At 57.5% G+C, this 23,502-nt stretch overlaps 2 protein-coding genes across 9 annotated transcripts in view; one reads left to right on the top strand and one right to left on the bottom strand.

Moving 5' to 3' along the window:
• The window catches only part of ARVCF (ARVCF delta catenin family member), a 51,091-nt gene extending 33,521 nt beyond the window's left edge, over nucleotides 1–17,570 (top strand). The window contains exons 1-18 of one of the 5 annotated variants that reach the window (XM_029922840.1): nucleotides 38–134; nucleotides 5,310–5,468; nucleotides 5,649–6,172; nucleotides 7,194–7,693; nucleotides 8,346–8,529; nucleotides 9,322–9,439; nucleotides 9,858–10,029; nucleotides 10,717–10,734; nucleotides 11,786–11,857; nucleotides 13,222–13,349; nucleotides 13,680–13,830; nucleotides 14,115–14,313; nucleotides 14,413–14,524; nucleotides 14,638–14,728; nucleotides 15,070–15,123; nucleotides 15,501–15,586; nucleotides 16,189–16,305; nucleotides 16,755–17,570. In XM_029922840.1, coding sequence (XP_029778700.1) covers nucleotides 114–134; nucleotides 5,310–5,468; nucleotides 5,649–6,172; nucleotides 7,194–7,693; nucleotides 8,346–8,529; nucleotides 9,322–9,439; nucleotides 9,858–10,029; nucleotides 10,717–10,734; nucleotides 11,786–11,857; nucleotides 13,222–13,349; nucleotides 13,680–13,830; nucleotides 14,115–14,313; nucleotides 14,413–14,524; nucleotides 14,638–14,728; nucleotides 15,070–15,123; nucleotides 15,501–15,586; nucleotides 16,189–16,293 — 2,694 coding nt within the window. In that variant the 5' untranslated portion in view covers nucleotides 38–113 and the 3' untranslated portion in view covers nucleotides 16,294–16,305; nucleotides 16,755–17,570. Of the gene's footprint in view, nucleotides 1–37; nucleotides 135–5,309; nucleotides 5,469–5,648; nucleotides 6,173–7,193; nucleotides 7,694–8,345; nucleotides 8,530–9,321; nucleotides 9,440–9,857; nucleotides 10,030–10,716; nucleotides 10,735–11,785; nucleotides 11,858–13,221; nucleotides 13,350–13,679; nucleotides 13,831–14,114; nucleotides 14,314–14,412; nucleotides 14,525–14,637; nucleotides 14,729–15,069; nucleotides 15,124–15,500; nucleotides 15,587–16,188; nucleotides 16,306–16,754 lie in introns of those variants that run through there. The other 4 variants (XM_029922837.1, XM_029922841.1, XM_029922838.1 and 1 more) reach the window with 4 other exon arrangements.
• Nucleotides 6,891–23,502, bottom strand: part of COMT (catechol-O-methyltransferase) — a 33,130-nt gene continuing 16,518 nt past the window's right edge. For 2 of the 4 annotated variants that reach the window (XM_029922843.1, XM_029922842.1), the window contains 3 exons: nucleotides 23,168–23,361; nucleotides 22,689–22,820; nucleotides 18,372–19,231 (listed from right to left, as the gene is read on the bottom strand). In XM_029922843.1, the coding sequence (XP_029778703.1) occupies nucleotides 19,031–19,231; nucleotides 22,689–22,820; nucleotides 23,168–23,361 (527 nt within the window). In that variant the 3' untranslated portion in view covers nucleotides 18,372–19,030. Of the gene's footprint in view, nucleotides 8,654–18,371; nucleotides 19,232–22,688; nucleotides 22,821–23,167; nucleotides 23,362–23,502 lie in introns of those variants that run through there. The other 2 variants (XR_003902867.1, XM_029922845.1) reach the window with 2 other exon arrangements.

Here is a 23,502-nt window from a genome sequence, read left to right as displayed (position 1 = left end):
CCGAGCGGCCGAGGCGCCGGAGCCGAGCCCGGTTCAGCTGCCGCCGCAGCAGCCGCCGCCGTCGCCGCTGCCGCCCTTACCGACCCGAGCCCTCCCCCGCCCAGCCTGGCCCGATGCCGGCCGAACTCAGACAGGTTGGAGGGAACTTGGTCCCAGGCGTGGGGGCACCATCCCGGGGGGCCAGCGGCGAAGGGCGGGGCGCCGGCCTTCCCGGGAGGACCTGCTTTTGTTCCGTGGAGCTGCGGGCCGGAGGCGGCTATTGTCTGTGCCTCGGACCGGCGCGTTCAGCTCGGGGCGGGCGGGGCGGCGGAGTGAGCGCGATGCCTAGGGGTGTGCAAGACGCGGGGTGGGGCCACTGGGTCTCTGGGGATCGGGTGCGGGGACCCCAGGCGGTGCGATTCCGCTCCAGGAAGCGAGGCAGGGATCGGGGTGGGTGCACCCTAAGGCAGCGCCCAGGACAGGTGCCTAGGTCGGGGTTGGTGGGTGAGGGTCTTCCTGAGCAGCCCCTCCGTGCAGGAGAGATGCCGAGTCAAGATAGGGCAGCCGGACTAGGCCTCCCGCTCCCTGGAGAGCTCGATGGGCTTCCCCTCCCCTTCACACTCCCAGCGCGGGCTCTGACTCTAGGGACCTGAGAAGGAGCTTCCGGAGCTTTAATGGAAGCCCAGTCTGCCTCGGCAGCGCACATGAAGGGTAGGGTGGAGGCCGGCCCTGCCCACGTGCGGAGGCGGGAGGGGGTCTCTGAGGGAAACCCAGTTAGCCTCCCCGTACTGGGAGGGAGCAGGAGGGGAGGCGTGTGGGCTGCCTGCACCTGTATTCAGAGGGTTTGTGGTCCAGTAACAGGCAGGAAAACTGAGGCTGACTGAGGAACACCTGCCCCAGCGTGTAGATCATTCCTGCCTCCCTTTGGCAGCTAGGTTTCTGCTTGCTGTGCATCTCTGGTACGGCCCCTAGGGTCTGGCCAGTAGACCTCTGGTCCCAGAGATGTAGGGATCAGTCACGGGGAGTTGGGGCCATTGTGTAGCTGTTGGATGTGGGCTGGGCTTAGAGAAACTGGTGGGTGACAGCCAGCCCTTGCTATCCTCTGCAACCCTGCTTCCCCAGTCTGCTGGGCACCCACTGCCCCCTGGCCTCTTGGCCACGTGGTGTGGTCTGCAAGTCCTGGCAGGTGGACTGTTGCTGTGGAGGTGTGAGCTCCCCGTCTGACAGGGCTGGGCAAAGGCGGTGGGCATTTAGAGAGGGCATCTTTGGTGGCCAAGAGCTCACTCTCTGGTGAGAGAACCAGCCTGAATTGTCTTGGACTCTATCCAGGATGGCTGTGCTGGGGTGGAGAGGACAGGGGGGCACTTTCATCCCTTCACTCCTTTTTTCATTCATTCAGTGCTAACTGTCTTGCACCCTCTGTGGGCCAGGGCTGAGGATTGTGGGAGCCAAGTATGGCATTCCCACCTTAATGCATTCCCGGTGGAACCATGGACAGGGTGGGGCACCTGCCCTGAGGTTTGTTTTTCATGATACACACCATGGGTGCTCATCTATCAGGTGCAGTTGGTGAGCCTCTGCGACCCCAGTCCAGTCCCCCCCCCCCCCGCCATTATAACTTGGCTTGTATCCCTGTCTCCTCTTTCTGCCATTCCCACGTGTATCTTAGAGGTTGTCATGGGCTTTTCCCCAGGTGGCCACCCCAATATACAGTGTCCCACATTGTTTTCTATACCCCACATTCCTTAGATCAGATCAGGCTACAAAGGTGGGACTGGCACTATCCCACTTGTCCCATGGTATTGATACCCTGGTACTTCCCACTTCCAGATGAGGAAGCTGAGCTCCAGGTGTGTGACAGAGACTAGGGCCCTCTCGTTATGCCTCTGTGCCTCTGGCGACCCTTTCTGAATACTGGCCACTCTGGCCCTGGGCTTGGAGTCTTGGGTCAGGCCCTTCCCACAGTTTCAAGGGAGCTCATGGGAAACCTCAGGTCTGGACAGCGGTACCACTCTGGACCAGGCTTGTGGACCATAGACCAGGCAGACCATGGATGGGAGTGCCAGGGGATTGTGTGGGCCCTGGAGGTAGGTAATGAGAGGCAGGTCAGTCAGTGGTCCTAGGAAGAGGGGCAAGAATGAAGCTAGGGCTGGGGAAAGGTGACAAGATACAGTTGACAGGATTGGCAAGATCTGGCATGTAGAGAAGGGCTCGGGGTGGTGTCTCCAGACTGGTGCCTGTGTCTGGGATGCAGGGGGAACCTCAGCTGCAGGGCCAGGGGTCTCTTGGGTGTGCCAGCTTGGTAGGCCTGGTCCAATGTCTTGAGGACAGATGAGGAGATGCAGTCATTCTGGGCAACTGCCTTTATTGAGTGCCTACTGTGTGCTGGTCATCAGTCCACGATCCCATGTCACTACCCCAAAGATGTAGAGGCCTCAGCCATGGGTTGACCTTGGGCCTTTCCCTACCTTAGGCTTTTGATTCCCCCACTCTGCTGCCAACTCTGAGACCCCCATAGTGAGTGGCTGAATGGGCGTCTAGAGAGTTGGGCACAGGGGTAGAAGGCAGGAGGAGGTGATGGGATGTGTTCATATGTGTGAGTCCCTGAGGGGCAGTGGGCACTGTGCACTGGGGGCTGTTAGGATTGACGTGCTTAAGTCTGTGCACTGGGCTGGGTGCTCATATATACATATGTGTATGTGCACACATCCCTGTTGAGGAACCAGGTACATGCACATGTATCCAGGACCTTATCTGCATGGTGCCCAGGAGTGTGTAACAGGGGCCAGGCCTTCCTGTGATCTAGGGCTGACTCATGCTCCTGCCTGCCTGCCCGTCTGGGTGAAGTCATCTCCCGTTTTTAGCTCCCTGAGGTCATTTGCCAGTGGGGGCTCCTGGGGCCTTGGGATACCACTACCGGGCTGCCTGGGTTGGGTATTAGTAGGCGATGCTGCAGGATTGCCAGGCCTTGTGGGGGCAGTGGGTCCTGGCTCTCCTAGACCTACATCCCTTCATCCCCTCTACTGCACTGTGTCAGACCCTCGCCATAGACTAGAGTGAGAATAAACTGAGCCTCCGAGTAGCATTGAGGTCTGAGGTTTGCTTACTCCTTCTCTTCTTTCCTCACACCCAGCCCCTAACCAGGGAGTAGGAGGCTCTTCTTTGAGAGTGTTAATTATGCAAATGTATGCAAGTCTACGCAGGGCCTGTGTCCTTCTGACAGTGCCCTGGTCCCCTCATGTCGGTCTTGCTCTGAACCCGTCCCCTTGAATTGCAGCCACCCTAGACTGCTCCAGCCTGGTGTCCAGAGCCTTAGAGAGAGAGCTCAGTGCCTGCCACACATTTGCTCCCATAGTTGCCAAACACCGTTGGGGTAGCAAGGCCTCCACAGTGATAGGCTGTCCCTGAATCTGCCCTAGAACTATCTCCCAAAGCCCTCAGAGAAGAGGCCAAGCTACCTTGCTCAGCAGCCCAACAGCATGTCCCTATTTAGGGTCTCAGTTTACTTCTCTTTTTTCCAGGGAATATTGTTCCTCCTTCCTGGCCAGGTCCCAAATAGGCATTCCACTTGCAACACTGAGTGGCAGCCAAGGCTGTGGCCACAAGGGGTGAAGTGTAGCTAAAAGACCTTGCAAAATTTACCTTCTCTGTGGATACCTGAAATTCCCCATTAGTAGTTTGTAAAGTCCTGGTCAATCCTCTCCTTTCTGTCAGGCCTCAGCTTCTCTTTTTATAAAATCACATATTGTTGTCTTCTGAGGTCTTGCTTCTGGGAGAAAAGGCTGCATTCTGTGGCTTCTTCCTTCCTGTGTCACGAGAACCCAGGGGATACACCTGTTCTGACATAGTCCAGGCATCTCTCTGGACCCCTAAAGAGTTTACAGGGTCCCTGAACCTCAACAACCATACGCAGTTAAGCTTTTTTTTCAGGTCAGGACCCTAACCTGAGGAGACTTCACACCCTGAGGACCTCGGGAGGCAGGCCCTAGGGCAGCTATGGATACTTAGCCTTGCACACTGCACAGGCCCAGGGCCAGGAGCACAGTAGAGCTCTAGTGGCAGCCAGATATGAGTATGGCCTTCCTTGGGCCTCAGAGGCCTGGGGCCTAGACAGGGGACTGATCCTTTAAGGCACAGCATCTAGGCCACAGAGCAGGGCCTGTCCTTCTGCTGACCTGGCCCTGGCTGCCCAGGAATGTGCCCCCACTTGCCTGCCCACCGCGGCTTGGGTTTCAGCCCCTACCTTTCCTGGCCAGATGCTAATCCTGGGAAGTTGGCATGTGTGGAGGACCCACGTAGTCAGAGGCCCAGGGGAGATAAACTTTGGCTCTCAGGCCCCTTTGTCAATCAGCACAGCAGGAGTCTGCTCAGTTCTGCTATGTCTCTCCTCTTTGAGCCTCAGTTTCCCCACTAGCAAGTCTGGCCATAGGCATATGGGCCTTAAGATGGCCTCTGTCCAGAGCTGTCTTGCCTATAATTTTACCATGGTCAGCCCCTGCAGGGATGAAGGCAAGGGAGGGTGCAGGTTGAGAATGAGGTGGGTAGCTGAGGTTGGGGGGACCTGGGGGGAGGTACGTGTGGAGGGGAGACCAGGATTCCTGTCAAGGACCAACTAGGCATACCCGGTGAATTCACCATCTCTGGGGTCTGATAGTCACCCAGCTTCTCAGTAGGGGGTTACCAACCATTGGGCCAAAAGAGGTAGGGCCAGGCTGTGCCCACTCAACACCCCAGGAGTGTCCAGGACGGAAGGAGCATGGGTATTTTGGGCACTCTGGGAACTGAGTATTTCTGTCCTGCAAGGGCATCTAGCTGGCCTTGGGAACAGTGGGAGCCTGGGCGTGGCCACAGGAGTCATTGAGCAGTGCTGAAACTGCTATCCCAAGGCCCCTGCACTGGAGGTTTCTGGGGTGGGGCAGGGAAGAAGCCCAGGATACCCAGAGGGCCCAGCCAGAGCTAGTGAGCCATGTCAGGAGAGCAGTGTGCAGATCCCACCAACTTCCTTGCCCCTAGAAACCTGTAGGAGCCAGGCCCTGCAGCTCAGACAGGGCTGGCCAAGACTGCACCCCTGGGGTCAGGGGCTTCATCTGTCAGCTCAACCCAAAGAGGCCCCAGGATTGGGAATGGTCAACCCCCAGGGCACCCCATGGCATTCAGAGGCAGGACTGGGGCTGCTGTCTTCACCAGCTGGAGCTGAGACAGGCTTTGGGGTCTGGGGCTTCTGGGGGTGGGATGAAGGCACTCCTGGCATCTAGGCCAGTATAAGCATCTGCGCTCCAGGGCCAGGTGAACTGTGACTCCTCACACTGACAGCTACCTGCCTTGCTCAGGAACAGAGCCCAGGCAGCCAGGCCTCACTGGCCACAATGCCAGAGGCGCCCGAGGTGCTGGAGGAGACTGTGACGGTAGAGGAGGACCCTGGTACACCTACCTCTCATGTGTCCATCGTCACATCAGAAGATGGTACTACTCGGCGCACCGAGACCAAGGTATAGTGGGGCCCAGGCAGCGGGCAAGTAGGCTGTGTAGCCACAGTTCTGTTTATATAGAGTGGCTTTCCAGGGGCTACCTATTATTCAGGTGGAAGATCGAGGCCATCCTGGCCCTGCTGGGGCAGTGTCGAGGCCTCTCAGGCTGCCCAGCCCACCGGCCACCCACTTGCCCACCAGGTCACCAAGACGGTCAAGACGGTGACCACGAGAACAGTGCGCCAAGTGCCTGTAGGCCCAGATGGCCTCCCCCTGCTGGACGGCGGCCCCCCGCTAGGCCCCTTCGCAGATGGCCCCCTGGACCGGCACTTCCTGCTACGTGGGGGTGGCCCAGCAGCCACGCTTTCCCGCGCCTACCTCAGCAGTGGGGGCAGCTTTACCGACGGCCCCGAGCCCCGTGATGTCCCCAGCTACGGCAGTCTGTCCCGTGGGCTGGGTGTGCGGCCCCCACGTGGCCCCCTTGGCCCAGGCCCTGTGGATGGCTGCTTCACACTGCCTGGCCGACGTGAGGCCTTCCCTGCAGGCCCTGAGCCTGTGCCGCCAGCTGGACGCTCCCAGCCCGAGCGCTTTCAAGCAGAGCCATATGGTTTGGAGGATGACACACGCAGCCTGGCTGCTGATGAAGAGGGTGGTCCAGAGCTAGAGCCTGACTATGGCACTGCTACTAGGAGGAGGCCTGAGTGTGGGCGTGTCTTTCGCACCAGGTGAGCACCCTGTGTCTTTGCCACTGACTGCCTCCAGGAAGTCTGCCTTCCACTCTCTCCCCCACCAGAGAGCCCTCCACAGGAAGTACAGCTGCTGTGGCTGAGTTAGTTACACATGTTAGTTTGAATTGGACTGGGTTCTTTTCAAAGACAGCAGCAGGGCAGCCCCTGGGATGGTGGAAGTTGCAGTGGGCACCCTCACTGTGGGTCTAGGACATGAGGGAGGTTAGTGATAGTGCCCAGTGCCTGCTACCCCTGTTCCAGTCAGATGACCATGAAGACATGAGCACAAGAGGCTTAATGTATTTCTTTGAGTTTGAGGCTCCAGCCTTTCTCTGGGCCTCGATTTCCCCTGTGTACAGAAGTAACCAGAATCTAGGCCACTCAGCTCTTCCCAGCACAGGCTGTGGTTCTGTCGTCTCTGCCTCAGTTCCTCTGTCGGTAGAGTGCGAACATGATCACAGCCTTCATATGGATTATGCTGCATGACCACCGACAAGACATCTGACCCCTCCTAGCCTCAACCCCTGCCCTAGGAAGTGGGTTTGATGGTGACAACCCACGACGACATCTAGTGCTCTGGGGGACTGACGGCCTGTATGCCCCTCATATAGTCCTGCCAGGATGGCTGTGTGCATGGAAGGGTCATCTCCTGCCCCCACATCCTGGCAGATCTCGCATTGCAGAGGTGGGCTTCGTGGAAAGGCAGGACTCTCAGTCATAGATACAGATGTTTTATAGAAACACATTTAGCTCAGAATTGGGGAACACTGATGGTGATGAGAGTGAGTGAGCTCCCTGTCTTAGGGGGATGCAAGCCCTGATAACCATTGGCTGGTGTTTAGTTCTGTCATTGGCTGGAAGTCCGTTCTTGCTGGCCGTCATGACTTTCAGCACCCATTTGGTGCTTGGAGTCAAGTACTAATGCTGTTGGCCTATCCCTGCTGCTCATGGGTTTATGGTCCTCTGGAGAAGGTATGGTGAGGCCGCTCTGCTCCATGTGCCTTGCCTGCCTGCACAGGGCCTATGAAGATGTGGCAGATGATGGCGGTGAACTGATGGAAGAGCGGCCCTCGTTTCCAGCTACGACGGCACCCCTGGCCCAGCCAGAACGGGGCAGCCTGGGTAGCCTAGACCGGGTGGTACGGCGGTCACCTTCAGTGGATAGTGCCCGTAAGGAGCCACGTTGGCGGGACCCTGAGCTGCCTGAGGTACTGGCCATGCTGCGGCACCCCGTGGATCCTGTGAAAGCCAACGCGGCCGCCTACCTGCAACACCTGTGCTTTGAGAATGAGGGCATCAAGCGACGTGTGCGGCAGTTGCGGGGCCTGCCTCTGCTCGTTGCTCTTCTGGACCACCCAAGGGCGGAGGTGCGGCGACGGGCCTGTGGGGCACTGCGAAACCTCTCCTATGGCCGAGATACAGACAACAAGGCTGCCATCCGGGACTGTGGCGGTGTGCCTGCCCTGGTGCGCCTTCTGCGGGCTGCCCGGGACAACGAGGTCCGAGAGCTGGTCACAGGTGAGTGGTACTTGGCTTCCCCGTGTCCCTCAGGGAGGAGGAGAGCGAGGCTTGGCCAGAAAAAGAGCCCCCACACCACCCATTTAGTCAGGAGTCCCAGCTACTAGGGGTAGGCATCAGGCTCAGACTGAGTGGTCCCGTCTCTCTACCTCTGGACTTTGCTACCCCTCAGACAGGACCCCTGTCCACTTGCCCCCGTGTCCCCATACTCTCCAGGTCCAGCCTCCTGGTCCCAACCTCCAGTGGGGCATTGGTGAGTGATTGTACCTCATGGGACCCAATTGGCCAGGCAGGGTCACATGACCACTCTGGGTAGAGCCAGTGGAGTAGTAGTCCCACCCACCCACCTGGCTGAGAAGGGAGGGGAAGAGAAGGTACTGCGTGTCTAGCCAAAGGCTCCCTCCCAGCTCTTCTTCTGTGTCCCAGCCCCTCTGGCTTCCTCCCAGCTGGAAGCTACTGTTGAGTGCCTGTGCACATCTTGCCTGGGCCAGGGTGGGCACCCAAGGCTTCTCATGGCTTTTGTCACTTCCTATCTTCTATTCTGATCTAGTCCATGACAAAGGATGAGGCAGATCCTGAGCAAGGTCACATGGGGAGGTAGGGAGGTCACTGCCTGTATGATCAGCACTGGCTGCTTGATGGCACCCTGCAGGCACACTCTGGAACCTGTCATCCTACGAGCCCCTGAAGATGGTCATCATTGATCACGGCCTGCAGACGCTAACACATGAGGTCATTGTCCCCCACTCAGGCTGGGAGCGTGAGCCCAATGAAGATTCTAAGCCAAGGGATGCTGAGTGGACAACAGTCTTCAAGAACACGTCAGGCTGCTTGAGGTGTGGGTGGGGGCCAGACTTAGGCATTCCCTCTGAGGTCACCCAAGGTTGTTCCTGTTCAAGGAGGCAGGAGCCAGGCACTGGAGCCTGCATGTGAAGCTGGGAATAGCCATGTCCTCAGGTCCTGTAAAACATGAAAGAGAACTAGCCACCCAAGTCTTAGGGAGCTTCACAGCTGTACCACAGTTCCTGCCCAAGTCCTGAGAATGGGGTCCGATGAGGCTGTATTCAGCTCCAAGGGCACCCTTGGACAAGGTTTGCTATGCTGTAATGTAGTACCCCACAGCCTCAGCCCTACTCAGCTTTGATCCACTCTCCTATCACTGTGATAGCCAGGACCCTCATCTTCAGGTGGCCTCAGAGACCTCATTCCACCTCCTTGTGACCTCTGCCCTTACCCTCCCATGCTGTTCCCCATGAAGTTCCCACAGGCAGTCCTGGCACCCCACTGTCTTGCTGTCCATCAGGATGTACCCCCGTGGCCCAATGGGGTCCTCAGGGTAAGGTGGAGCTCATAACTGCCACTGCTGCAGGGAGCCTCTAGGTGGATTCATTCCTCTGGAGCCACTTCTACCCATTTCCAATTCAGCTGGGTATCAGAGAAGGCCCTCTGCTCCATACAGATGCCAGACCGGGGCTCCCTCCAGGGGTCTCAGTGGTCAGGGCACTGTCAGCACTAACAGGGTGGTGTCAGAACCTGTTTTACAGATGAAGACGACCCCCAAGGCCAGGTGAGGGCTGGGAAATTGCCATGGGAGCCAGGGGTCACAGGGCTTGCTCTTGGCCACCCAGGAACGTGAGTTCGGATGGTGCAGAGGCCCGGCGGCGGCTCCGGGAATGTGAAGGGCTGGTAGACGCCCTGCTGCATGCCCTACAGTCAGCTGTGGGCAGGAAGGACACCGACAACAAGGTGGGTGGAGCCAGGCGGGGAGGGCTCTGGCAGGTCCCAGGCAGGGGCAGTCTCACAGCTTCCTACAAAGGGTTCTGGGAGATGGAGCAGGAGCTGGACCCAGGGGACCCTGAATGATCTGAGCAGCACAGGGGGAGTAAGGATACCAGATTGGGGCAGTGCTCTGGGCATGGACCCATACCACAGGGAAGTAGACTGCCTGAAGCCCCAGATGAGGTCCTACACACAGTGTGTTTTTCACGTTTGTTCTTCCTTAGCCCTTCTCTGGGAGTTCTTACCCATGTAGGCTCCTTAGGCCTCCCCATGTTTATGTCCCCGGTTCCTTCTGTGCATGCTGGCTGTGGCCAGTCTTCTCCAGGAGGGTTAGTGCCCTCCCTGCCCACCTGGCCTTGCTCCATCAATTCTCCTCTCCCCACAGTCCGTGGAGAACTGTGTGTGTATCATGCGGAACCTGTCCTACCATGTGCACAAGGAGGTGCCTGGGGCCGACAGGTACCAGGAGGCCGAGCCTGGGCCCCCAGGCAGTGCTGCAGGTGCCCAGCGCCGGAAACGGGATGATGCTGGCTGTTTCGGTGGCAAGAAGGCCAAAGGTGTGTGGCAGGGACTGGGGTACCATCCTAGGACTCCCCCTGCCATCCCAGGCTGCAGGCACAGAAGCTGGGGACCACCTGGTCAGCTCCTGATGGGCAGGGAGGGAAGCAGGGAGCCAAGGAGGGTGGACCCAGCCCCCTAGGTCATCTAGCTGACAGGCCAGCCTTTCCTCATCTGCACTGTGGGTCCCCCAGGGGAGGACAGGGTGAACCTGTGTGGTGTCCCTGCTGCTGCCTAGACTTGGTCCCTCAGCTCTGGGAAGGGTTCTATGGGTCCATGTTTGGAAAGTACTGAAGATGAAGCTGCCTCCTGGTGTTCACAGAGCACCTGAAGACCCTAAGATGCCCTGAGGGCAGCACCCCACCCTCCCTTCAAACCATCCTGACCAGGATTTGCTAGGTGCAGGTTCCAGGACCTACATTCCTGGCACCTACCAGGTGGCCATCTGTGCACTGCCTTCAACTGCTCTTCCCCACCATGTGGACCTATTCTGACCCCAGGCCTCCCCTTTCTTGTCCCACTTGCCGGCACTCAGCCCTCCAGAGTTATCAGGGTGGGGTTCCATGACCCATCTACTCAACCCAGGGTATGCAATGGGAAGTCAAGGCCTCCTGGGAGGGTGTGTGTGGGGGGTGCTGCCCGCTCAGGCTCGTCTCCTCTCTCCTGTGCTTCCTCCGGCTGCCCAGAGGAGTGGTTCCATCAAGGTGAGTCCGTTTGTCCTACTGTCCTGGCCTGGTGGGTACTGTGGGCACCAGGGAGGTGCCCCCCCCCCGCCCTATTGTTTAGAGAGAGATCTCCATGACAACTGCAGGGCAGTCCAGTCTTAGGGCCCTGCCCCATCCCCAGTCCCTTCTCCAAGCAGCCATCTCCATGACAACTGTGTGGACATGACAACGGCAGGAATGTCAGCCCTGGACCTTTTGGGAGGCCAGCAGGCTGTCCCTCTATAACCTCAGACTCAGCTATCCATGCAGGGCTGGGCCTGGAGCTAGAACAGGAAGAGCCAAAGAGGGGGCAGGGCCCAAGTATATTTGTCCCCAAGGGTAACAGTGAACAAAGTCTGCCCCTGGGAATGAGGCGATGTGTGGCTTAGAGGGACCATAGAGAGACCCTATGAGGCTGGGATCCCAGATCATCTGAACTCAACTCTGCTGCTCTTCAGAGGAGAAGCACCTCCCTCATCTGAGATGAGGGTGACTAGGAGATAGTGAGCTCACTCACGGAGGTGTGCAGACCGAGGCCGACAGGTATTAGGTGGGGATGCTGTAGGAGCTTAGCCTGTGGGTGTAGGTCTCTCTTAGCCAACAGAGCCTGGGACCAGGTCCTGACCCCAGATGGGCATTTCCCTGTGGTTGGGATTTTTGACCCCAGCCCTGCTTTACTGTGCAACCAGGCATGTCCTGTCCTTGCCGGTCCTCAGCTTTGTACCTACCTGCCACCCAGCCTGGGCTCCTAGCTCCTAGTGGCTGCAAGGCCTTTGGTTGGTCTGCAGTGTTGCTCCCAGCACCTGACAGGAGATGAGTCCTGGCTTCTGGGGGCATGGCTAGGACATCCACAGGCCCCACTGCACCACTGCCCTTCCCTGGCCCTCCCTGCCCATCTAAACACAAAATAGTGTTTCATTGCAAAGGCCTCTTTTTACCCAGTCTAACTTGGGGGTGCTCTTGAGCTTCTGGAAGGCAAGTGCTGTATCCACCCTCCTGATGCACACCCGCCCCTGCAGAGTCTGCTTCACCTCCCCCTACTCTGTTCCAGGAAAGAAGGATGGTGAGATGGACCGGAACTTTGATACGCTAGACCTACCCAAGCGAACTGAGGCTGCCAAAGGTGAGTGGGTAGAGGCAGAGTTCAGGCACAGGCCTATCTAGGTAGTGAAGCCTTGTGCCACTAAGCAGTCTTGAAGGGCCTTGGGGATCTGATGGGAAAACAGGCCCACAGGTATGGGGTTCCCCAGAGGACCGTCTAGTCCCTGGGTACCTGCTGAGGGTTCAGAATCAGGGTCAGTTCCGTGGGTCACTTCAGGCAGTGGGGGAAACAGAGGCACAGAGAGGCCAAGCACTTGCAAGGTCACAGCATGTGAAAGACTAGAGGGGCTAGAGTGAGGCCTTCAGTGAAGGGCAGAGACCAGTTGGGCAGGACTTCTAGTATCCGCTGAGGAGCTCACGTTCACTCAGAGTAGTTTGGGAGTTGGGGTGTGTAGTCCCATCTAGTACAGAGGCTGATCACATGGGGGGCAGAGTGGTTTGCCTTCTCATCCTCTGTGTCTATTGGAGCCCTGTGTGCTGGCACTGGGCACCCAGCCTGAGTAAGAGAGATCTGCCCTACTGAGTCCCAGGCCATGGCCCACCCTGCAAGCCCAGACACCGCCAAGCAGGGTGGAAGACCCTGGCCAAGGGAAGTCTAGGGGAAAACACCACAGGCGGAGGGACCAGCGCCTGCAAACACCCTGCATGGGAGACATGCTTGGAGTGTTTGGGGAACAGGAAACCCAGCAAGGCTGGAGTAGAGGGACCAAGGAGGCAGGAGGAATGTGGAAGGGGTGATGAAATGTCAGATGGGAGGACCCTGGAGAGGGAGTAATGTCTGGGTACAGGCCAGCTGAAAGGCTGCTCAGCCCCTCCTCTCTGGAGTGGCTTGGGGCAACTCTGCTACAGCCTGGAGTGGTTGAGCAGGTTGCAGACTAAGAAGGCAGGCCCTGTTGCTAGGAGTGTGCCACTAGAAACAGCCTTAGTTACATAGAAGAGAATAGGGCCCTGTTGCTAGGGGGCATAGGTCTTGTTGCTAGGGCTCTTTCTAGTTGTACAGCCTATCTACCCAGGAGGGCTGGCTCTGTTATTAGGGAGTTTGAGTCCCGTTGCTAGGGGAACCACCCTGGCTGCTACCTCTCTCCCTACCCCAGACCTCTTGAATCCTCTGGCTGCCTGGCAGGTCTGGTACCATTTCTTTGGCAGCAGGGGCAAGGGAACAGTGACCTCACTTAGACCCACTGCCACCTCACTGAACTTCTGTTCTTCCGTGAAATAGGAATGCTTTCTTCCTTGGGTGGCCCATAAGGAGTGAATACATTGATTTTTAATTTTCCTTCACTGCACCACAGCCATCCCTGGCCCCAGCTGACTCTAATCCTGGGAGGAGAGGGGATAATGGCGCCAGGTGTGGGTGACTGTGAGTGGTGGGTGCTCTGTGCCCAGGCTTTGAGCTGCTGTATCAGCCCGAGGTGGTACGTCTCTACCTCTCCCTCCTCACGGAGAGCCGGAACTTTAACACCCTGGAGGCTGCCGCTGGTGCCCTGCAGAACCTCAGTGCCGGCAACTGGATGGTGAGAGGCCAAGCCTGGTAGGGAGGGGACAGAGAGAATCCTAGGTATCCTGTTGGTGCCTGCCTCTGATTTTGCCCAGGTTGGTGGAGGGGAGGGGGTGGCGGTTAGGGGACACCATGTTTCCCCCAGGTCTGGGAGGTTCAGGGTCCCAGGAGGTTTGGGGCACAAAGGATGCAAGCTGGAAGTAGAGTTGAGTTGCTTGGGTAGAACTTTGTCATTCTGGGGAGGAGGGTCCAGCCAGAGGGAACAGCCAGGGTTCAGGTGGGAGGGTGCCCAGGCGTGTAGGCATGCCTGAGTCTAGTGAGCACCCTACCTGCCCCGTTGCCACAGTGGGCCACATATATCCGCGCTATGGTGCGCAAGGAGCGTGGGCTTCCGGTGCTCGTGGAGCTGCTGCAGTCTGAGACTGACAAGGTGGTGCGTGCTGTTGCCATCGCCTTGCGCAACCTGTCGCTGGACCGGCGCAACAAGGACCTCATTGGTGAGGACACTGGGCTGAGCCCGGATACAGAGCCCGGTGGTCTGCTCTGGGGTCCCACTGGCAGGGGCTAGGGAACTGGCAGGGTGGGGAGGTCAGGGGCCCGGCATTCTGTTCCAGCCACTGGAGCTCCTGTCTTCCTGAATGGCCGCAGGGCCTATCTCCTGTACATGGCAGGCAACGTTGCAGCTTCGTGGGGGCTTTCCTGGTGGAGGCCCCATCTGAATCTCCTTCCTTCTCGCTGGGGTGGGCAGAGGCATGTCCTAACAACTGCCCCTATCCTTTAGGGAGCTATGCCATGGCAGAGCTGGTGCGGAACGTGCGCAATGCACAGGCTCCAGCACGACCCAGTTCCCGCTTGGAGGAGGACACGGTGGTGGCCGTGCTCAACACCATCCACGAGATTGTGTCCGACAGCCTGGACAACGCACGCTCACTACTACAGGCCCGAGGCATTCCAGCGCTGGTGGCACTTGGCGCTACCAGGTGGTTGAGGGCTTGGCATGGGGTGGGCAGACATTCCCCCACTTCCCCGTGGGAGAGGGGCGGGGCTGGTTGCTGACCCCGCCCTGGGCTTGACTGCAGCCAATCGGTACGCGAGGCAAAGGCCGCGTCCCATGTGCTGCAGACTGTATGGAGCTACAAGGAGCTGCGTGGCGCCCTACAGAAGGATGGCTGGACCAAGGCACGCTTCCAGGTGTGGCCTGCTTGGCCTTTCTTTCCCTCTTCTACTTCTCCAGGCTACGTCCCCTACAGGAGCGCTCCTAACCTTGCACCCTGTCTGTTTTGTGCACCTCTTATCATACACAGTCAGCCACTGCTACTGCCAAGGGGCCCAAAGGAGCACCAAGTCCTGGAGGTTTTGATGACAGCACACTGCCACTGGTGGACAAGAGCCTTGGTGAGGACCAAGTGGGGGCCTGGAAACCCATCCCTAAGATATGAGAGATGTTCCTCCACCCAGGGGTACTGATAGTGACAAGGCAGGTGAGAGCTGGCGAGGTGTGGGGGGGGTGGGGAAGGTAGGTGCTTTCCTGGCTTGCAGCCTCCTACAGCCTTTCCACCCATGGTGTCCACACTGATGCTAAGCTGAGGGTAGTGCTGACTGACAGAGGCCCAGCAGAATAGTGCAGAGAAGTTAGGGACGAAGGGTCTCTGAGGCCAGCCATGCTGGGGGTCTGTCTGTCCTGGTATCCCCACTGCTTCTTGCAACCAGCCAGCTACCTGGCTTGTGCCTTGCAGATGGTGAGAAGGCAGGCAGCCGGGACGTGATCCCCATGGAGGCACTTGGCCCAGGTGAGTACAGATGATGCAAGGGGGTGAGGGGAGAGGTGCTGAGATGGGCCAGGTGGTTTTGTCTTGTGTGTTTGGTGCTGGAAAGGTCTTCTAAGGAGGTTGTTAAAGAGATTTGGTTTAGCAGTGCTGGTGAGGGGGGTGGACACCCAGGAAGGGGTCAGTGCCCAGTCAGGGTCAGGCCTGCCAACTGCAGGGGACTGGGCAGGGGCTAGAGGGTTCTGAGCGGCCATGGTGGAAGGGGCCATGAGAAGACCTGGCCTAGTCCTCTCGCACAGTGCTGGGGCGGGGCAGGTTGGCCCCCCTGCGTCTGGGCTGAGAGGGAGATCTGCTCCTGCGGTGCCTGCCCCTCAGAGTTCCCCTTATGTCCCCACTCCAAGATGGATACTCCACTGTGGATCGGAGGGAGCGGAGGGCTCGAGGCAGTGACCCTGCAGGGGAGGCCTCTGAGAAGGAATCTTTGAAAGTAAGTGGCTATGGGCAGGTGCCTAGAGAGGTGGCATAGCTAGGGCTTGCCTGAGAGGGGCCCTGGCAAGTGCTGTGTTTAGGCTGCCCTATCTGGCTGGGGGTGGAGCTCACCCGGAGGGCAGCTGGGCTGGGAGACCAAACCTGGGGACCGGCCCTTCTGCGTCAGGAACATTACTGGCAGAGTCAGTCTATGGGTATAGGTAACTGGAAGGTCATATGCACTGGGAGAGAGGGGGCATGGGACAGGGGCACTGCTCAGAACAATGCACAGGGCCAGGGTAATCTGAGCAAGTGTGTCTTCTTCACTTTTCTCTGACTGTGTGTGTGGGTGGGTGGTGGGTGAGGGCCCACCATGGTCCTGCCTCCATGGCAGCACCTCCCAGTCCACTCTGCGACAGTCCCCTGGCTTTGGGTACAGGCCTGTGTGTGTCCACGTGTCACTCTGCATCTATGTGAGCCATCCTAGCTCAGCCGCCCCCCTTCCTGTGCACACTGGCTCTGGCCTTACCCACTGAGCAGCCCAGCCCCAACCTGTCAGCACTGACTAACCTGCTGTATTCTGCCTCTAACGCCCTCCTGCCCACTGCCCGTCCGCTGCAGCCCGACCCCGGCAGGAAGGCCCCGCCTGGGCCCAGCAGGCCTGCAGTCAGGCTTGTGGACGCCGTGGGGGACGCTAAGCCTCAGCCCGTTGACTCCTGGGTCTAGCTTGCATGCCTGGTACGTTCTCTCGTCTGGTTTTTCATTCAACTGTTTCCCGTCCTCAGGGCAGGGGCTTCTTGTTAATATGCTGGCTGCATGTTCTGTCCCTCAGTGCTCCCTGGCGGGACCTGGACTTCAAACTCATCAGGCTTAAATGCCCATTTTATGGACAGGCTAAGGTCTGAGAGGGACATGCTTCCCTGGGTCTTCAGTCCCAGCTCAGGTCATCAAGGGCCCAGAGGAGACAGGGCCAGACAGCAGGGATGGTCCTCCTCACATTTAAATATTCTAAGCACAGTGCCCCCTGAGGACCAGCAAGTCAGACTAGCCCCGATGCTCAGATCTTGGGGTCAACCTGCACCACTCACAGCAGCTGCTTTTGTCCACACTTTCATTGGCATAGTCTATGGAGGGGTCCACATAGCCACCAGGCTACCTTGCTCAACCTTCCCCTTCTCCTTCTTTAGGGCTCAGGCCCAGCCATTTGTTCTTAGGGATCTGATCATGGGAAGAAGGGAACTCCAGGGCCGGCCCAAACAGACCCTGCTGTGGAGCTTGGAGCCCCCTGGCATCAGGGGTTGGCAGCGCCTCTCGCCTGGGAGCCAGAGCCGGACATTCTGGACACACCTCCCTTCCGCCCCCACTCCTAACTCCTTAGGCTGAGTTAGCTGTTTACTGACATGGTGCTGTGTGCAAGTGAAAGAGGCAGCCGGGGGAGCTGCCAGGGTAGGGCCTAGGGAGGTGGCAGGACAAGGCACCTGGCTCTGCTTTGGGGCTAGTGATGTAGAAGAGTGTGCTCTTATATGTGCAGGGCCCCAGAGGAGCCTGGCAGGGAGGGGGGCTCAGGGAAGGAGTTTAACTCTGGAAGGTGGAGGGGATCCGCTGGGCTCTGAATCCCACCCTGTATGACCGACAGAACATGCAGCTGGCCCATGTAGAGAGGCTCTGGAGGCGGTGAGATGGGGAGGGGGGTCAGGCTCTGCTTGCCCCCACCCTACGCTCAGATACATGGAGCCCCAGTGCGGCAGGAGCCTTCCCTGATCGACTCTGGCCCGGGCCGTGGCTGCCAATCCTGTCTGCCGGAGCCCTGAGTCACACCTCTGGGACTGACCTTTGGCAGCAGTGGGGGACTGCTGCCTAGTGCCTGCTGTTTGTGACTTAAAAACAGAAGAAAAACACTGACAAAAAGCATTAAAAACAAAACCAAAATAAGACTGTATTGGTAAACACCTAAATTTTTGTAAGAAAATTTAAAAATTAAAAAAAGCAACAAAGGAACTTTCTATCTCTTCTATGGCTCACATCTTTTGCCAGCCCCTCCCTGTTTGCCAGGCGGGGAATGGGTAGAGGTGGTGTCCACAGGGGACTCAGCTCCCAGACCCCAGGAGTGTTTCCACACATGTCCTCCCAGGCTCGATGCGATCCCCTTTCTACACACTCAGGGGAGAGGGCTTGCTCCTGGGTGGTTAACTGGGACCTGGATCCCAGGGTGGTGTCCTGCATGCAGGTGAGCTCAGCCTGGATGGGATGGGGGGTAGGGGAATCCCTGAGGAGCCTCTGAGGTAGCCAGGGGGCCTTAGGGCCAGAGGGCCAGAGTTGGGACTGGCAATTTAGGCAGCTGTGGATTTAGGTAGATGCAAACTACTTCATCACTTGCTAGCTGGGCACGTTGTATAAAAGCCAGAGCTGGTCTGAGCCCACTCTTCCATAAACATGGCCAGGTAGGACTGGGCAAGTTGCTTCTACTCAGTGCCACACTGGGACCCTAAGGGGCCAGGGGCCAGAGAGGCCACACCCTACACTGTGGCGGGGCCCCATGTATATCTTTCCCTAGTGCCTGCTTGGTCAGAAATGGACACAGAGGCTGACCAACTGCCCTGTTCCAGTTTCTCGGGACAGCCTCCAGATGGGGGCTCACCTCAGCCTGCAGACATCCCCATAGGGATGCAACAGGTACCCTCAGCCTGGCCACACGAGCCCCTAGGCCAGCATTGTCTCCAGTGAAAGGGAACACGGTGTGATGCTAGAGCAGACGGCACCACAGGAAAGAAGGAGCAGGGCAGCAGTTAAAAAGAAGCTCTAGGTTGATCTTTTCTATTTAAATATTTAGATTTTTAATTTCTCTTTTAGCATCTTTTAAATTTGATACTGATACATAGTGTTATTAACAGTGAGCTGATTTTAGTAAAGAAGCTGCATTTCATTCTTAAAAAGGAGGTGAAAGAATGCAGGAATCACAAGTGGATAGGAATTGTTGGGCACAGTGCCCATCACTGAGGCATTGCTGCCACCTGGTGACGGCAAACCTCAAGGACAGACTGAACACACAGCCCAACAGTTTCCAAATGTTCCCAACACCCCCCCTCCGACTTCCAATGTCCACTGAATATGTCGGTGCCTGGGGACCTGTCCATGTAAGAAACCTCCTTGATCTAAAATGCTGGTGGGAGTGAGTGGTACCATCACAGGCACCACCTGTCCTGATTGGTTTTTACAAACATACTTTCAAAATGTATTGCAGTGATCTTGCATGGTAAGCTGGCTGCGCTTGGGGTGGACCAGAGGTGACAGCCCAGAGTCACCATGCAGAGGGTCCAGTATGGGCAGGCTTTGGCCTCACAAGCCTCAAGCGTGGTACACTGAGGACAGACCCCAGAACTGCAAAAGCAGGGTAGACAGGAGCACATCTGTTGTGCCCTCTATAACCAGGCTTGGCAAGAGGGCCTGGAGCAGGGTGAGGGGGTCAAGGTTGTGCTGGGCTGTCCAGGCCCATGTAGACAGCCTTCTCCAGTCCATCCACTACCTTTGAGTACTCCAGGTAAGAGGTGAAGTGTGTGCACTCAAAGCGGCTGCTGTTGCGCACATAGGCCAAGAATTCTGGGGTTCCTGGGTAGATGACATTGTCAGCCAGCAACACTGTCCCCTTCCGTAGCAGGCCACACTCCTGTAGGGGACAGATGGTGGGAAGGGGTGAGGGTGACGGTTGCCCATTGAGCCAGCCCCAAACGGGGAGGATAGGTGCTCTCGGCCAGGTGGAGGCCCCACACACTGGCCTCTGTCTGGCCCGGAGTCAGCTCCTCTCCAGCTTCTGGGGTCATGAGGGTATCCCCACTGCCTTCCATCTCCTCCCTAGCAGCAACCACTCTAAGAAAGGGCTGTGCTGAGCACAGCCTCCAGAACGTGGCTCTATGAGGGTGAATCTTTTGCTCCTTGTTAGGTCCTGCGTTCCCAGCCCCTAAAACAGTATGTGACAAGGCACAGTGGCTAATAATGCTACCTGGATGAGTATGTGGAGAAGGCAGTGGAGCCAGGATTCGGCCCATAGGGCTGACTCAAGGCCAGCAGGTCCCTCAGCCTCTTAGTTCCAGGAACACATGGCTCTTCCAGGTGAGATGCCTGGTGCCCAGTGCGCTGTGCGCTGTCATTGGAGGTCCTAACTGGCCTGACCAGGTGACCCTGGAGAGATGGGGGTGGAGGCAGGGCAGACATCCCCACCCAGGAACATGCCCCTCGGGGGTTTGCCCTGGACATCCCCAAACTCCGGCATTTGACACACCCCATCTCTACCAATGCCTGGTCCCAGGCTCTGCAGAAGGAAGCAGCAACAGCTGGATCCAGCCAGCTGGAGGTGGTGCTGCCTAAAATACAGGAAACAATAGAAAAAACTTTGAGAAGAAATAGTTGCCTGTGGGGGAGGGGCAGGCCAGGGTAATGGTCACTCCAGTTGCCTTGTCCTAGATTTAACATGGGATCATAAAGTTTCACATGATCATAAAATTTAAAAGAAAAAGCAATGCCAAACATCAGAAGCAAACTCAAAGTGCCCCCAGGAGTGTCTCAAATTGCCAGCAGGATCACACACAATGGGCATCTCTGAATGACTTTAAAACATGGGGGTTTAACTCTGTACCCCTTCAGGGATGTGCCCTAGGACAGAGTCTTACAAGGGTCTCTGTTCTGGTGGTGAGAGCAGTCACTTTCAGCCTGCGGGCCATGGGGGATGCCAAGGGTCCTCTGGTCACAGTGGAAAACACAGCTGTGAGGTCAGTGAGGCTAGGGATAATCCATGAGCCAGAATTTGAACAGAAAGTACCACTGCGAGTCAAGGAGCATTTCTCTCTTCTAAAAAGAAAATTCCTTAGGAATCTTGGCCAGAAAAACCTAAAACATGAGCTGTCCAGGAGTAGGTGCCCCTGGCTCAGCCCTAGAAAGGTAGCTCAGGTCTTGGGCAGGAAATGGACAAGGTGAGCCAGGAGTAGGGCTGTGAGTCTCCTATGTGGGGTCGAGCTGCTTGGGAGCTGACTTCAGGAGACACTGCTGGCCCCAAAGGGGACAACAGTGGACCAAAAGTCATCAGACACTAAAAAACAAGTTGACCATGAAAGAAGGAATGAAAGGAAGTTTTAGACATGTTCGGAGGGTGCTGGGGCCTAGCCATCCTTGAGGAAACTGCACAGAAGGGAGAGAATGGCAGCACTATCCCACCTTTCACCACACATTCACACACCTCCTAACAGAGGACATAGACCCCCTGGAGAAGCCCACCACATCTGAGCAAACCTGTTGTGCTAAGTCCTGCTGGGAGGAAACAGCCTTCAGAGGACCGGGTAGCCTGTACTTGAGATGCCTTTAAACTGTCTGCAGTTTCTGTACCACTGGGCGTGTGCCAGGCTTAGGGCCTCACTTGTAACAAAGAGAAGGTGGCAGAAGTGGCGGTGTACGCCTTCAAAGACGGTCCTGCAAGGCACTGTGGCTCCCTCATTGCTCCTTCCGTCTCAGTCACCCATCCCTGGCTGTGGGAAAAGCCAGCTGCCATGTTGTGAGGACACTCAAGCAGCACTGTGGACAGTCCATGTGACATGGCCCTGGGGCCTCCTCAGAGCAGCCACCAACCCCTGCCAACCCTCAGCCCCAACCGAGGGAGGTGCAGCCAGGCCACCGCAGGACCAGGCTGACCCAGCATAAGCCAAGGGCCTGCAGAGCCCAGCTGCAGGGCTTCACAATGTGTGTTTAAAAAGTACAGTCATTCCCGATTCATGGCTTCTTTTCTTCTGAGATAATTACCAGTTTTGAACAAGCAGCACTGAGCAAACTATTAGTTTCCTAGTTACTAAATGGCAATATTTGCTACTTTTCTATAAATGTAGGCCCCAGTAATTATCACATACACCATAGCTGCTGAAATCCCCTCCCCTCTCCTTGCGCAGGCCCAGCTGGGTCGGCTGCCTGGCCTCTGCCCTCAACACCTGATTTCGGTTCACACCCCTGGTCTGGAGCTGGGCCTCCCCCAGGCAGCTGTGGGGAGCAAGCTGCCTGGTTCCTAGGCCATGGGTCCCCTTGACATCGCCACACTGACCACCCATCTCAGCCAATGCAGGTGACGACTGGTCCAACTTCTAGCCTTGTGGATCCCCCTCCCCACTCTTAGCCCTTCCCTGAGGTTTCTCTCTGCACCACCCTCTCCGTAGCCATCTCTCCCCACTATCCCCAACAGGGATCCTTCCTGAAAACAGATTTAACCTTCTTCTCACCTGCTTAAAGTCCCTCATGTCCCCACCCTGTGTGCCATACGAGGCCCTCCACACATGGCTCTGGCCCACATTCCCAAAACATCCCATGCCCTCACAGGCCCCCAGGCTAGGGCTGGTTCCTTCCTTCTGTGTCCAGGCACCTGGCCCTCCATGCCTGCTCCAGAACCACTCACTGCCTGCAAGGTCTTGCCCAGCTTCAGCCATGACTCCAGTGGCCATGCATACTATGCTCATGGCCCCTCTGCCCTGGGCCAAGTAACCATCCCCTGTGGAAACTGAGATGGGCTAGGATGATACAGACAATATGGGACCCCTCCATGCTGGCCTCTAGGTGGGGAGACCTTGGAGTTGGAAAAACATCCCAAGCTCCCAGTGGAGGGCCAAGTAGCCACTAAGTGATCTTGACTGCCCAGTTGGGACAAGGTAGCGGTCATCAATATTAAGCTGTGTGTTTCAGCTCATTAACGGCCCATCCAAGGGATGAGGCAGCCTCACTAGTCACCACTTTGGGGCTGGCCAAGCAGCAGCATTGAGGGCTGGGACGGGATGGGGTATGAGGGTGGGGAGATAGGGGTGCAGGGGGATGCACAATAAGGAGCCTCTGGGGAAAATGAGCAGGAGATGCCCTGTTAGTGCTCACCCCTCCCTGCCGCCTCTGCAAAGGCCATCCAGTGGGCCTGGCTGACCCTTTTTGCCCAGAACCACCTTCTTCCCATTTCCACACCACCCTTCTGGCCTCCTCTGGCTGTCCATGCTCTGTGACCTCAGGCCAGCATGCCTGAATCACCTGTGCCACAGGGTCGGCTGGGGCAGCTTCTGCACCAGCAGCCAACACCGATGCCCGTGCAGACAGGTGGGTGCACACCTCACCTCTAGGAGGAGAGTGTCTGGCAGGTACCGGTCCTTCCAGTGGTCAAGGAAGACCATGTCTAGTGTGTCCACGTCGTATTTCTTCTTCAGCTGGGGAATGATGTCCTGAGATGATCCGGTCACAAGGGTCACCTGGAACGGCACTCTGTTAGTGTCCATACCCACCGGGGACAGGCTACCCTGCCTGGACACCCACTCAAGTGTCCTCACCATTCTTCTCTGGAGTTCTGGGGAGATAAGACCCCATTCTCCCCCCTCCCTCCAAGGACAGCCTGGGAGTTTCCTGCTCTGTGGAATGAGGTGGCAAGACCTCCCTCACAGTTCCTGGGGGTTCCGTGAAACCTGGCCTAGGAGGCGCCATGAGGCTGGGTAAGACAGGATAGATGTGGCCTTGAACTGCACTGGGGCGACCCAAACCTTTCCCCTCCCCCTTGCACCTGGCCCCTGGCACACATTCATCACCTGGGGCAGCAACATACCCTGTCCTGCAGGCCTGCAAAGTCCAGCATCTGCTGGGTGATGGCAGCATAGTCAGGGTTGAACTCGATGGTGAGCAGACGGGCCCCAGGCTCCAGCAGGCGGGCCATGCGCACAGCTGAGTAGCCGCAATAGGCCCCCAGCTCTAGTAGGACCGATGGGCGCTGCTCCCGCACCACTGCATCCAAGATCTGGCCTGCGGGGCGGATGAGAGGGTGAGCACAGGCAGAGGGTCCTGGACCTGCTCCTTCCAAACTGAGCATCGGTCCCTACAGATGCCTGCCTCCTTGTTCCCCATGTCCCACTAAACACACCCTCCAAGCTCCCAGTGTCCCTC

This window comes from Suricata suricatta, chromosome 14 (genome assembly GCF_006229205.1).
Source record: "Suricata suricatta isolate VVHF042 chromosome 14, meerkat_22Aug2017_6uvM2_HiC, whole genome shotgun sequence".
Taxonomy (NCBI): domain Eukaryota; kingdom Metazoa; phylum Chordata; class Mammalia; order Carnivora; family Herpestidae; genus Suricata; species Suricata suricatta.
This window is presented reverse-complemented; position numbering and strand designations above follow the sequence as displayed.